Source organism: Passer montanus, unplaced genomic scaffold, assembly GCF_014805655.1.
Source record: "Passer montanus isolate IOZ18808 unplaced genomic scaffold, ASM1480565v1 scaffold11, whole genome shotgun sequence".
NCBI classification, from domain to species: domain Eukaryota; kingdom Metazoa; phylum Chordata; class Aves; order Passeriformes; family Passeridae; genus Passer; species Passer montanus.
In genome coordinates, this window is record NW_024357613.1 from 11083516 (window position 1) to 11098514 (window position 14999).

General features: G+C 45.0%; 1 protein-coding gene across 1 annotated transcript; it reads left to right on the forward strand.

Moving 5' to 3' along the window:
- The first annotated feature begins 2945 nt into the window (after nt 1-2945).
- LOC120511384 (gamma-aminobutyric acid receptor subunit rho-1) lies at nt 2946-14999 on the forward strand. The gene is made up of 8 exons (XM_039728317.1): nt 2946-3051; nt 4386-4453; nt 6340-6563; nt 9926-10008; nt 11194-11334; nt 11792-11944; nt 13653-13849; nt 14659-14999. Exons 1-8 carry the CDS (start codon nt 3033-3035, stop codon nt 14944-14946), a joined length of 1173 nt encoding a protein of 390 aa, XP_039584251.1. The 5' UTR covers nt 2946-3032; the 3' UTR covers nt 14947-14999.

The following is a 14999-nucleotide window of genomic DNA, read 5'->3' on the forward strand; positions in this document are numbered from 1 at the left end:
AATTACTTCCTGACAGCCAGCAGATGAGAAGCAGGCAGCAGTGAGACATATCAGAGTGTCTCAGAAGGCAGAAGCCTCCAGAAAGTGCATTTTGCATTTGCAAGTGTTTTGCTTTGTGATGCCCAGGTCCAAGCAGTGGTGCTGCATGGCCCAAAGGCTCCCCCAAACACTTGTCTACCTGTGCACTTATTCCTAGAATTCCTCTGGGAAGGACAGAGGATTCTGGGAAAAAAAATTCTACTCATCCAGTGCTTCACTTCAGGGTGAGTCAATGCTACAGCCCCATGTCCCCACTCCTGACCTGGTTGTCAGCTTCTCTGTGGCAGCAGCAGGAGGAATTTCCCTCCCATACTTTTGGAAAGTTCCCAGCCCAGAAAGGAACTGTCCTGCAGGCCTGGGGTTCCTCCACCACACACCAAAGGGACAATGGTACTCAGGCGCTGTCAACCATTACTGCAAAAAGAGCTTTGCCACTGTAAGTCTCTACAGAGGGATTGGAAATATATGCTAATGGGCAAAAAGCCTCATTCGTAGAGTTGATTTGAATTTGTGTTTATTACAGAGAGAAGCTAATTTTTTTTCTTTTAGTTAAAGATGACTTAGAACTGTTAAATGTTTAAAATGTTACTTTTGCTCAAGCTAGACTTATGTGGCCAAAAGCAACATTCTTGCCTTTAATGATTAAATAAAATATTGGCCAAAAAGAGAAGACCTTTCTTGACAGCCGGATGGGAGATGGTATGAAGCCAGAAACAATTTTCACTGTTTTTTTGCTTTTTTCCCCACTCCAAAATAATTCGAAAATTTTTTCCTCTTGTGAACATACTCTGCTCTGCAGGTGTAATGGCTGTGCCTCCATCACCAGAGGCCCCATGGCAGCTCCTATCTCCGAAGACCCTGGTGTTGCCAGCCAAAGCTGGAATGGTGGGATCTGAGCTGCCTGCCTGGGGACTTTGCCAGACAGTCAAAAACAGAGGCATCCCACCTTTCAAAAGTCATGGCTCCCCTCCTTTTGCCCTGTGCCTGCCGTGAGCCCGAGCATCCCTTACCCTCCCCACCCTCTGCCATGCCCAGCCTGACACCAGCCTTTGGTGAAAGGGTGAAAAAAGGCAAGCACCGTTTCTCACACGTGACAGAAGGCAAAGCTGCAGGGATCCGCTGCCTCCTCCTGCCATCCTCTCCCGCCTGCCCATGTCCACCTGTCTCAGCTCTCCCTTTCCATTGTCTCCATGCAGCCGGCCGCAGCGGCAGCGACGGGAAGCCCACGGCGAGGCGCACAAGCAGGGCAGGTAAGCAAAGCCCTCAGGAGGCCCTGCTGGCCCAGGCCCGTGGTGAGGGGCAGGGGACAAGGGGACAAGCCAGCTGTCTTTAGGTGTTAGCCATGCCACCAGCGGGATCCAGCGGGCCCCAGAGGAAGCCCCCCTGCCTGACGCCCTCATGGGGCTGAGGGGTGAGGCCACGGCCATTTGCCACATCCCCTCAGGCTTCGTGTGGTGCTGATGCGCAGTTTGTGCTGCCGTGCTGCGTCAGTGGGCGCCTTCCCTCCAAGAGTCCCTTCTGGATTCCTTCCCTCCAAGAGCTTTTCCATGGGCTCTCCATCATGCCACTTGTTCTTCCCACTGCCACTGGCACAGTCAAACCCGCTCTCCAATGTTTGCTTTGCCACTGGCCTCTGCCTTGGACAGGCATAAACCTTCCCTAATGTACACCCACAGGTCTTTCAGAGGCTGAACTAAGCCTCAAGCAAAAGCAGGGGCCAGCTTCTAAAGTGCCTGAGGGATAATTAGGGATAATTAGCTAGAACTCACTGATGGAAGTAGGCAACCCAAACCTCCTAGAAAATATTGAACTTAGACTAAGCATCTTTCTAAGATGCCTTGAAGTCCAGATAAAGGATTTGAGAGAGGAGTCACTGACAACACCACTGGCCTCTGTGAGGAGATTGATGTGTTGGCTTCTTGTACAACTTTCAACAAGTCTTTGAGAAGTCCGGCATGGCTAAGCAGTCTCTTTTATGAGAAACTTTATCTCAGGAACTTTTCCTACATCAAGTTTCTTTGTCAGCCTGTTTTCCTTTAATCTACTTCTTACTTGTCTTGTGTATATTCAGATGAGTGCCTCTCTGAGTGTGCCATCTTTTCTAAAATCAAGAGGCAGCAAAACCTTTCCTCCTTTTTTTGAGCCCTCCTGCCACCCAAGTGGCTGGCCTGCAGCTGGCTCTGAGGGCAGCAAAGGCTTCCCCTGCACAAGGAGCTGCTGCCATCACCATCCCAGCCACAGCACCGGGGCACTGAACAGCAGCTTGCACTTTGGATGTGGAAGGGGATCAGAGCCTCCCCTGCCCAGCATTCGGTGCAGCTCCAACAGCTTCTGGAATTACCCTCCCAGGCTCCTAAATGCTCAGAGACCTCCCAGGCCTGTAATGCTGCTTTTTATCCTTGATGGAAATCTGGGGCAGAAGCTAATAATTTTATCCCAAGTTAGGGAATGGCCTGCCTCCTGGCCTGCTTCCCAGACTGTCTCCATTTTGTTCCTGGGCAGCAGCCAGTAGCTTATTTGATATATTGTTTCCCTAATTCCTGACCTCACACTCCATCATAAGTCAATGTCAGGAATGCCTCCCCCTCTCCACTTATCTACACATATTGTTCCTCCAGTGCCCACATTTTAATGACTGTCCCTAAACTGCTGTATGCAGAGGGAATTTTACAGGGACAAAAAGCCACTGAACAAACATTTTCTCAGTGTTAAAATTATCACAGGTGCCCAAACTCCGTGCTGAGTGCAGGAATGAGTTTTAAATGACAATCTGCCAACCACTGCCACAATCACAGGCTCATGCTCTGAGGGGTGGATGTTCTGAGGAGTAAATGGAGTGAAAAAAGCGCGTACTTCTCCCAGGCACTGCCCAGGGCTCACAGCTGTGCTTCTCTCCTCCTGGTAGCCCAATCTTGAAACGAAGCCCTGACATCACCAAATCTCCCCTGACGAAGTCAGAGCAGCTGCTGCGAATAGACGACCATGACTTCAGCATGAGACCAGGTTTTGGAGGTATGAAACATGCACATTTGTCACTGTTTCACACTGTCACTTCTTTATACTGTAACATTTACAGCAGTGGAGAAGCAGATTGGCTCCTCAGTCTCTAATCTCTATTCTTTTGAGTTGGGAATTCATGGCACTCTCGGGGAAATAGAGGTTCAGTGACATAGCCTTCTGGATGAGCAAAAAGCATAGTCAAAGGCATGGAAATGCGATTAACAGGCAATATATTAATCCTGGTGCTCAGTGATACTTTCCTCTGATAGAAATCTGCAAATACACCTTATGTTTATTCCTGGATGATATGGGAAATTCTAAGTTTTTGTCTTCGTATGGCCATACATGTGCATAATCAAATGACATATCACATTTACTTCATTTATAACCCAAAATAAAATATTTTGACTGTGTTAATGCTTGCTCACAGTTTTGTGTGCTATAGCAACTGAAGCTTTCAGGGAAATGGATGAAGGAGAACACACTTTCTTTCAGCCCATCGGATTAGAGAATGTTGTAATTTATCTACCCTTTCTGGCTGACAGATGGTCATTCAAATCCAGGATACCATTATATACTCTGATGAAAGAAGATTTTATCGCTAAATGCTCAATATGCCAAATACCAGCATGTTCAATTAATTTAAAAACATTTCAGTTTCACAGCAGTTCACAAATGTGAGCATTATTTTACTTGACAGCTCCCCTGGACAGTAATTGCCAGAGGTATATGAGAGACTAGTCAAAGCCTGGAGGAGGGAAAAAAGTTCAGAATCCCTATTACATGGGGGTCACAGTTAGATCCTTCCCCACAGGAGCCTCAGGCTCAATGGCACATGTGTCCTGCAATGTATCCCCTCCTGTCACCCTTTCTTTTCCACAGCTGAGCACTGAGCCTCATGAAAATCAGATGCAAGTAGTAACTTTCATGGATGTTATAAGCCTGCAAGGGGAGCAAAAGTGAGGGAAAATCTCCCATATATCCCTTAGTTGTGGCACCACTCGTCTCTCTGTGAATGGATCCTGTTCCAGTAATCTGTCTCTTCCAGTCCTGGACCCAAGCACTAGAGCTAAAAACAATTAAAGCTGCTTTTAAATCTTGAAGGGACACATGTAGGATGACACACAAAAAAGAGAAAATTATTAGTAGGTCAGTATTATTACTGACTTTAATTGTTATAAGGAGATTTTTGTTGTGAATTCCAATAATTTATACTTTCTATTGGCTTACTGTTGTTTCTATTCAAGACTGAGCATCTATTCTGTCTATAAGATAGTAAAGTCAGAGGACTGCTTTGTCTCACGAGGTTTGTGCTTTTTCACCTCCTAATTTTTTCAACTCCCTAGGCCCTGCAATTCCTGTTGGAGTGGATGTCCAAGTTGAAAGTCTGGACAGCATTTCTGAGGTGGACATGGTAAGAGTCAGAGATGGGACCTCTGGAGACCAAAACTCTGCAGGCTACCTGGGTTTGTGTCTTTGGGGTTTGAATACTGCCAAGGACAAACACTCCACAGCCTCCAAAGGCACATTCACATTCAATCTGAATCTGCCAACTATTACTTCTACTGACCTCATGCTACCATTTCATGGCCCTTGAAGCAGAAGGAAGAAATCTGTCATTTTCTTTTCTCTAGGACAAAATGATAAAACCTTGCCAAGACTGTCTCAAAGGATTTGAGTTTCTATATTTTCTTAAATAGTGATAACACACTTAAAAGCTCTGAGGAAACCAATGAATGTGTTTGTTTCAAGGCACTTACATGCTGCAGACATAGTCACTTTGGGCATGTTCTGAGGTAGTCAGGGGCCAGAGAGCTCCCAAGCAAAAGGGGGAATAGCTTTAAACTGAAAGAGGGTAGGTTTTAATCAGATATAAGGAAGAAATTGGTTACTCAGTGTGTGGCAAGGCCCTGGAACAGACTGCCCAGAGAAGTTGTGGATGCCTCATCCCATTCAAGATCAGGCTGGAGAGGGCTTTAAACAACTTGGTTTAGTGGAAGGTAGCCTGCCAATGTCAGGGGGGCTGTAAGAAGAACGTGCCCTTAAAGATGGTCTTTCAGGGCATTTTTCCAATCCAAACATTCTATGACCCACAGAATCTCTCAGTAACTCAGGTTTTGCATCAGAAGATAAAAGAATCACTTGCCAATACAGAATATTTTTCAAAAGGTTTTGACTTTTCAACAAAATTATCAAACAGCCCTGAAGGTTTTGCAGGAAGCCCCAGATTCTCTGTGCTCCTAATTAACAGAGAGAGGGATAAAGAGCCTGCACCAGACCTCCTCCCATGGCTGAGCCAGGCAGAGGGCTGTGTGGCAGCACAGCTGGTGGATGGCAGACACACTGGTGGCATGTCAGGCTTCTCTCTTGCAGCTATTTCAGCTCTTGTGTGGGCTGGGATATCTGCAGTCATCTGACCTCAGGGGTGAGCATTTTCCCCAGAACTGTGGACCCTTCCGGCTGACTCCCTGACTCCAGTGCTCTTGGCACCCTGATAGCCTAGCCATGGGTACCCTGAGATTTCACCTGTTCTGGTTGAGGAGAAAGCTTGTGAAGGTGGCCAGAGAGCCCCTAAAAAGCTTTGGGTCTTGAAAGCCAATTGGAAGAACTAACATTGAGGACTTAGAAGCTAAAGAAAAAACCCAGACCCCAAAACAAACCCCAAACCAAACAAAACCCAAACAACAAACCTGTTATTTTTTTTTTTAATCAAACATTATGATTTTGAATTAGTTCCCATGCAAAACCCAAACAACAAACCATTTCTTTTTTTTTTTTTCAATCAAACATTATGATTTTGAATTAGTTCCCATGGCTTTTGAATACTGCCCCTGTTCCTCCTCTAATGTCATGTTGCAATACTATCAACATGGGAAAACCATTAGATGGCCTCAGGTTAAAAAAAAAATAAAATTCAGGGTCGATTTTGGCTGTTAGCAAAATAATAATGGAGAAGATTTTACATTTTCAGAATCAATACTTTTTAACTCGTGCAGCTTTATAGAAAAATGCCATGATGCTTAGCAAGATCATTACTTGCTTTTTAAATGAAGACACATCAGTGACAGAGTTTTTCATTGTGTACTAAGTTTAAGCTGGAGAAGTGAGTTGTGGCTGAGCACAGTAAAGGTATCTGACCTGATGTATAAACAAGCTGCAGCTGGTGATGCCCCTTGCAGCCCGGGGAGTGGATGTGCCCTCTTTACAGAGGTGCTTTACAGTTCATGGTTTGTCCCAGAGAGGAGCAATCCCTACTGTGCTGATAAGGTGTAAGTTGTGACAAAAGCCTGTTTGCTGCAGGACTTCACCATGACGCTTTACCTGAGGCACTACTGGAAAGATGAGAGGCTGTCCTTCCCCAGCACCAACAACCAAAGCATGACCTTTGATGGCAGACTGGTGAAGAAGATCTGGGTCCCTGACATGTTCTTTGTCCACTCCAAGCGTTCCTTCATCCACGACACCACCACAGACAACGTCATGCTGCGGGTCCAGCCAGATGGGAAGGTACTTTATAGCCTCAGGTAAAACTGCATTCAGTCAATGCAAGCTGTTAGTGGAAAGAGAAAGTGGTTTAATTGATTCCTGTATTGTGTTTTTGCATGACTTCATACAAAAAAAGCATAAAAAAGAATGAATGTGCTGGCTATTCACAGACATCTGAGTGCCTGTATGAGTACATTTAAGTGTCTGTTGCAGAAAGCCAGTTTCTGTGCCAGCATTGTTGGTTCCACCACTGCCTCTTCACCTTGTGAGCATGACTAGCCCCTGTCCCTGTTGGGAAGCTGCAGTCAGACGAGGCAGTCCCTTGGAGCAGGCTCAGCAGAGGCTAGCAGGCTGCAATCCCCACAGGGCACTGCTGAAGAGGCAGGGTACATCCTAAATGAAAGGGCAGTGTCTGGTAATAAAGAGAAGTCCAGGGCAGCTATAGTTATCCATTTCACTACACAGCAAAGTCTCTGGGCTTAGCAAAATGTGCAGTTTCTATTCTTGAAAGCAATAATGAAGAAGTATAAGTTATACTGAGTGCCACTTTATAATAAGCAAAAAAACAGGGAACATCCTTCAGCACGTGAAGTGACAAGCTTCAGAGCAAGGGTATATAGCTCTTGGTGAATCCTGTGTATTGTTAGAGCAAGCCAAACACTTGGTTTGGCTCTTCCTGCTGTTTGCTCCCTTTTCATGTGAAATCCATGGAAGCTCCTTGCAGGAGACATTTTTGGTAAACATTGCTTTGTCCTCTGGCTTGAGGGGTGGTCCCAGCCCTCACGTTCTCCATTATTTTCCAAATAGTTAATCAGTTGACATAAGTCTGAATGTTATTAAACTGGGATTTTTAAATTTCTGGTAACACTTTCATGCTTGGAGATGCTAAGTGAGGAGCATCTGTGTTGTGATTTAACCCCAGCTGGCAACTAAGCCCCATGGAGCTGCTGGCTCACTCTGTCCTGGTGGGAGGGAGAATTGGAACAGTAAAAGACAAAAAAACCTCGTGGGCTGAGATAAAGGCAGATAATGAGGTAAAGCAAAAGCCCCATGCACAGGCAAAGCAAATAGAGAAACTCCTTCATCACTTCCCAAGGGCAGGCAGGTGTTCAGCCAGCCCCAGAAAAGCATCACACGTAATGGTCACTTGGGAACATGAATGCCTTTATTCCAAACTTCCACCCCTTCCTTCTTCCCCCACTTCATATGCTAAGCATGATGACATATGCTGTGGCATGTCCTTTTGGTCAGCTGGGGTCAGCTGTCCCCTCCAAACTCCCCGTGCACCCTCAGCCTCTTCCCTTTTAGGGTGGTGTAAGAAACAGAAAAGGCCTTGATGCCGTGGAAGCCCTGCTCAGCATGATGAACATATCCCTGTGTTATTACACTGTTTTCTTGACAAATCCAAGAGGTATTCCCACAATAGCTACTGTGAAAAAAATTTAACTCTATCCCAGACAATCAATTTGTCAATATCTAAAGGAATACAAAATATGTTCTTCTGTTTTACTTGGCTGCAGCTCCATCCAGTTAGAAAACAAGTACTGCCAAAGGACCCATAAAAACCTATTTGAAAGGAAATTTCTTACAATATTCTGATGCAAGAATGTCAACATCACCTCCACAGCAATGAAATAACAAAATACCAGATAAATAAAGCATCAGATGATAGATAATATATTCTGAAGGACAAAAAGAAGGAAAACCTGGCTAATAGGAGGTCAGTATCAGCAAGACTCATAGATTTAACTAGTGAGAAAGTTGCAGAATATACTGCTTGTGAAGGCTCTGGAGACCTTTAGGGAACGTCAGTAGCAGCAGAGGTGAAGCTGAGCCTGCCACAAGGTGAGGGGGTACTTCTCAGCCTGCCAAAGTGTTTTATGATTCTAGAAAAAAAGTCAAGCAAAGAAATTCTTGATTCTCTAGGGGGCATCAGTTTGACAAGTATTGTTCCTTGATATTTTTATCTTACAGTTCATTTGAATTCATAGCCTGAACATTACCTTCTCATTATCAAAGCTTTTTCTTCACTCAGCAGATTAGATGAGGTTCAGGTATTCTTTAGGCCTTTGCAAAGTTTGGTCAGGTCCTGAGTACAATAAAAAAGGACAAGAATATGACATATTGTTCACCTATGGCATGCACGCCTACACACTCATTTAGCTGCCAATCACCTGCAATGCAAGCATTTATGGTTATCTAAAGAAAATGGGAACAGGAGGACATCAAACTCAGATCCTGCACAGCCTTGTGCTTAAACAATTGCCCGGTACAAAGTGGTGGTGAAAGACTTCAATAGCAAATTGGCTGAGTTTCAGTGTTTTATTCAGCAGCGAGTGCAGGTTGCAATGCTTTGTGAATGCTGGGGAAGGACAAAGGCTCCCTGACAGGTTGTTACTGCCTGACTGCCTTGCTGAATGCCTTTGCCTGCAGATTGTATTTTTCCTTGGTGTCTGCCTTTTTAGGGTTCTTTGCCAGACATTGTTTTCCCATCTAGGAAACCACCATAGACCTCACTGGCACCTAAACTTCCAGCTGAGCCAAGCACTTTCATTCAAAGGCTAATTCCAGACAGGAAAGCAAGACCATGATGACAGAATCCAATCGTGTAGAAGGACTACTAATATAAGGGATTGCATTGTGTTTTTATCATGTATTGTGTCTCCCTACCACTAACCCTTCTATAACTTATTAATTATTTCCCCAATATAATTTATAGTTTTATTTTCATTTACTTCTCTGGAGTCCAAACCAGTAGAGTCGAGATTTATGGTTGCTTCTGGTTCAAACACCAAATTATGCTATTAAAAATGTGATAATCAGACCATAGCAAAGCCAGAGATTTTGATGGATGAACCAGAGCATTTCAGTGGTCGCTTGAATTCCAACTCCAGCCCTGTGCCCTCTGGTGGCTGATTCCCATATGTGATCACTGAGTTTCCACTGAGCAGCTGGAAATTTCACGGTGTGCAAGGAAATTGCCTGAACCCCTCGTGAGTTGCAGCTACGATGGCTTTGATAAATGCAAATTATTTTATCATACAAGGCATCTGTTTAAAGGACAGATGTCTGTAGAGATGGGTTTTCTGATTGTCGGGGTGAAGTGTCCGCAAAAAGGACGCTTTTTTTTCCCTTTCTCATTTTATCCTCCAATACTTCTGTCGCCTAGTTGCAATTTGTAATGGCCTAACTTTCGAGTCACCTTTTTTAACAGTAGCTTGCTGAGAGGAAGAAATGGCTTTAACAAAAGTGGAATGGCTTTAGCTGAATGGAAAGAATTTATTTTCAGTTGTATGGTACTGGCTGTAGTTGTTTAATAAAAGACCAAACTCACAGCTTTATTATTTTACAGTCCCATAAAGAGACAAGTTTTTAATGGAGTGATTTTTATTATTCCCAGAGTTACAGTAACAGCAATGTGCAACATGGATTTTAGTCGCTTTCCCCTGGACACGCAGACATGTTCCCTGGAGATTGAAAGCTGTAAGTAAAGTGGAGGTATGGGGGAGCCAAGGGCACCCCATGGGCACCCAAACTGTGTTATACCAATAATTAATTATATCAATAATTAACAATAACAATGATTAAACTGCTGCTGCATTCATGGGAGCTCTGACCAAAGGCATCAGACTTCAACACTAAGAAAAGCTCCCTGCCTGTATTTTTTCACTAGAATTAGATGGTGTTTGCAACAAGTGTTTTTACAAACCAGCTGTGAGCAGTGCCTTGCCAGTGACCCTGAATGCCAAGTGGGGCCCAGGCTGCCCCACTGCCACCCCACCCCCAAAGCCTCTGGGCCACTTGCCTGCAGTCAGCAGTCTCCAACAGCACCTGTTTGCCCAAGTGCCCTCAAACACATGGATAAATGGCTGTATGCCCTTCATGGGCACCATCTGCTCATCCACGGTGTAGAAACCATGATGGGGTAGTGATATTAATTGCCTATTTGAGATAAAGCCAGCTTATGCCTTTTGTTCCAAGTATAATGAACATATGAATTGTCCAGGTTTCACATAGGAACATTTTAAACTTTTGGCTTTTTTGAGTTATTTTCTTCTTTTTCTTAAGCTTGCAATAAGAAATGACAATCTTAATTGTTTTAATGTGTTTATATGCGATTTTTTTCTTCCTGTGTGGAAAGAGCTGCTACTAAACACATCTGAAAGGATTAACAGTAAATGTTTCACATTTATTTAAAAAATGAAGTAATGCCCATGTGTATATCATAGGCAGAAATCTTTTTCTCCAAGAGTTTTTTCTCCTGTATGCCTCAGACCATTGTTTGTTCAGACTGTTCCTCTCAGATTGTTATTCTCATCACCCTAAGCAGGTTCTTTCTGCTAAGGCTGCCTTTCCTTGCTTCTGATTTTAGGAAGTTTACAGAAAAGAATTTTTCAAGTTTTGATGCAGTGGGTTACTTGACACACATATTATGTGTATGAAACTATGATTAGAGAAACAGAGGGTTAACAAAATGTACCAGGCATCAGGCCTGAGGGCTGTGACCATGAGCTAGCCCACTCCTTGCCACAGCCATACCCACCACCTAGGTGGGTGGCATTTGGGAATTTGACCTTTTCAGCTGGGAGCTCTGTGGGTAAGCCCTGGACCGTGGGGGTGGTAGCAACTGTCTTAGTGCACTATCCTGAATTTGCTGTGCTTCCCTAGATGCCTACACTGAAGATGACCTTATGCTCTACTGGAAGAATGGGAACGATTCCCTAAAAACAGATGAGAGGATATCATTGTCCCAGTTCCTGATTCAGGAGTTTCACACCACCACAAAGCTTGCCTTTTACAGCAGCACAGGTGGGCAACCAGAGCACCTGCCAGAGCTGGGGGAAGAAGGGTGAAAACTGTCTCTCTTTACCTTGGCCATGGAGGATTGTCCACTGGGGGTTCTCTCTGTTTCCCATCAGACCTGCCACTCTTCTATATCAAGTTGGCTGTCCCTGCCACACACTTCCGTCTTAATGGTCGTGTAGTCTGGAAAGATAATCCTTCTTCAAAGTCACACCAAGTCTTCACTTGAATTAAACTCTCTGATTGCATAGGTTAAATTTTCTGGAATTCATCAACCCAAGAGATGGTTTGACTTTGATAGTTGGTTCAGTAAGGAGTTTTTTCTGTAGATTGCAATGATCTGCAGCCATTAACTGTGTTTTCAGAAGAGAAAATGAGTCACTTTTCCCCTGGTGCAGCATCACCCTATCTGAAGGTAGTCTGGTGTTGGGGTAACTCCTCTTTTTCACTCTCTGTTTCACAGGGTGGTACAATCGCCTCTATATAAACTTCACGTTACGCCGACACATCTTCTTCTTCCTGCTCCAAACCTACTTCCCTGCCACTCTCATGGTCATGCTGTCCTGGGTGTCCTTCTGGATCGACCGACGAGCAGTTCCTGCCAGAGTCCCGTTAGGTAAAAACAATCTGGTAGTCAGCAGTCCTAAGAGACAAAGGCTGCTACCACAGCCTTGACCATCAAGGTGAAAGCCCCAGTGCCATGCACAGTGCTGCCTCAAAGCACAGAAATCAGCTATGCCACACACACGTGCCCCAGGGACAGAAAATGTGTCCCCACATGGTGCAGAGTCTCCCTGTGCCAAGAGAATTGCTTTCCCTGTTTGCACAAGATGTACCTGGAATTAATCAAAGAGCAAACGTTCCACTCTGCTTTTATTGCTCTAAACAGGGACGGGGCACATGTACAGCCAAGGTGTCAGTATCCTTCAGGACTTCAGGGAGTGAGAAAGTGAAAATCAGTATCAGCAGCCCTGACAAAATTTCAGTTTATTGAGTTTTGCTAGAGGAGGGAGGGTAGAGGTAACAGAGCTGAACTGTGCCATGCAGTTTAACTTTTTAAATGAGTTTGCATTGTAGTGTGAGGGATTCAGCTTCCCCTTTTGCAGCATCTTTTTGAGAGATGAAGCCATATGTCACAGGATTCACCATAGGAGCACAACTGTGATATGGACATAAATCTTCTTCTAAAGTGGATGCTTTGCTCTCAGCAAAGTGTTGTTTGCTTTTTTGCAGATTCTGAACTCAGGCTTTCTTCCTCTTATTCCAGGCAACACGCCTCAGGATTTTATTTATTTTTAAAATCATATTCCTCAGTGGAGAGAATACAGACAGACAAAATAGATGGCAATAGAGCAGTTTTTCAAGTCTGAATTTAGAAACAGCACCCTTTGCCTCAAGACATCATTAAAGGAAGCATAAGGGTGTGGGCTATGGCTTTTCAGAAGATGTAGGCACTGCCTTAGCAGTATTTTTAGCACCCAGATACTCCTGTGAATTCAGTCCTTTGTGCTTATATACATAATTTCAACTTCCAAAGTAATCACTAATGTAACATAATTAGCCCCTGAAATGAAAGGGCCATGGAGAGGCTCTCTCAGAACCAGGGTAATGCTGAACTACAGGGGCTCCTGCCCTTGCTCTTGTGCTCATTGTGCTTGCCCAGGGTGTAACATGGGACAGCACTGCCTTGTGGGGCACCATTATTCCCCGATTTTGCTCCAGTGAAGGCACAGACCAAGTGTGAGAGCTGGGGACTCTGTGCCTTCTCATGAAGCAGGACTTCCCAGGAGAAGTCCAGCATAGAGAAAACACAGGGGAAACAGGTAAAAGCAGCAGCTTCACTTGTGTCCATGATGTGGAGGGGTTGAACTTGAAGCTGAGATACTCAGAATCATAGAGTCATGGAATATCTTGAGTTGGAAGGGACCCATAAGGATCACTGAGTTCAAATCTATGTATTTGTACCCCTCCAGAGGCTGTCCTGAGCCTAGAATGGGGTACAGCCAGCACAGGGTCAAAGTGCTGCTGCCTGGCCATGGGATGGGAGGCTGGTGGTGTGGTGAGGAGCCAGACTAGCAACAGCCTGGGACCAGAATTAGAGCTGTGCTCACCAAATAGACAAGAAAACTGAACAAGATATATTTGTCCAGTTACAAATCAGGGCTACCTGAACCCTCCTCAGGCAGTGAAACTCATTACCCAAAAGTGAAAAAAAATATTGCAAGGTAAATTCAGATGTCAGGAAATTGTAACAAACGCTGTATTTGTGATGAAGAGTCTGGCTTGAAAGCATCTTATGGTCTCTTCTGCTGGTGTACTCCCAGGAATAACCACCGTGCTGACCATGTCCACAATCATCACTGGGGTGAATGCCTCCATGCCTCGTGTTTCCTACATCAAAGCAGTGGACATTTACCTGTGGGTCAGTTTTGTGTTTGTCTTCCTCTCGGTGCTGGAATACGCGGCTGTGAATTACCTGACAACGGTGCAAGAGCGGAAGGAGAGGAAACTGCGCGACAAGGTGAGGTTTTCTATCTCCAATGTCATTTTATTGCCCCTGGGAAAAGGTATGGCAAAAGTCTGGAAATGTTCAGAGCTTTGCAGCTGCAGCTCTCAGCTGCCTGGGGAAAATGCAATGTGTGCAAAAAGACACCAGCAGTGAGGCATTGTGGGTTATAAAGATTTGCCACACACAACCCATGCCCAAGCTCACTGCTCTTTCTTTGGGCTAATTTAGGTATCATCCTCCTCCACTGCCTGTATAGATAGGATGGGTTTTAGGATTTTACCTTGAAATATTTTTTATACTGTAGATTGAAACCTGTGGATAGAATCAGTTGGATTCTGTGGCTGGAGTTTCAGATGACATGACAGATATCCCCCACTTTTGTCTATGCACAGTCTAAACTTATACAGTGGCCCCAGTTTTTCCACTCTGCCCTTGTTACATTAAATTTAAACTAATATTTCAGCCTAAGGGGGTTTCTCTCTAAATGGGGTGGGCTTCATTCCTTCTTGTGGTTTCCCTATGTCTTCCTCTGATTTTCTCAGCTACAAGGCACAGGTCCAACCTTTATTTGTACCGTGGTACCCATGCCTAAACCAAAGAAGCTTTTCCACACACAGCCCCGACTGTACCTGTGTGTCGCAGACATGGAAGTGGACACGGAAAAAGCTCCTGCCCAGCTCCACTGTTTTGTTCTCCCTTTTGCATCCCAGCAGCCTGAATCCCAGGCCTTTCCCCACCTCTATGGGACGGAAGGAGGAAAGGGGTGTCTGTGGGTGTGTGGACACAGCTCCAACCCTTGCTGCCCTTGTGTGTGCCCACAGCCTGCCTGTGCATGCAGCCTACCTCAGCCCCGGCCCATGATGGTGGACGGCAGCTACAACGACGGGGACGTGAACGAGCTGGGGCACTTCATGTCCGAGGACGGGGACAAGCAGGATCGGATGATGGTGCAGCTGGCACTGGGCTCGGAGAGGGGCTCGGCCAGGAGGAAAAACCAGAGATACGTCAGCATGCGCATCGACACCCATGCCATCGACAAGTACTCCAGGATAATATTCCCTGGGGCATACATTCTATTTAATTTGATATACTGGTCCATTTTTTCATAGACATTCCTAACTTCTGTAGTCACAGAGCATTGTGACAGGAAATGAAAGTACAG

Bases quoted from the DNA above. Each gene is read 5' to 3' on its own strand.
- LOC120511384 (XM_039728317.1), top strand. The intron at 6,564-9,925 runs GTAAAACTGCAT...TATTATTCCCAG, and splicing joins AAGGTACTTTATAGCCTCAG to AGTTACAGTAACAGCAATGT. The intron at 10,009-11,193 runs GTAAGTAAAGTG...GTGCTTCCCTAG, and splicing joins TTCCCTGGAGATTGAAAGCT to ATGCCTACACTGAAGATGAC.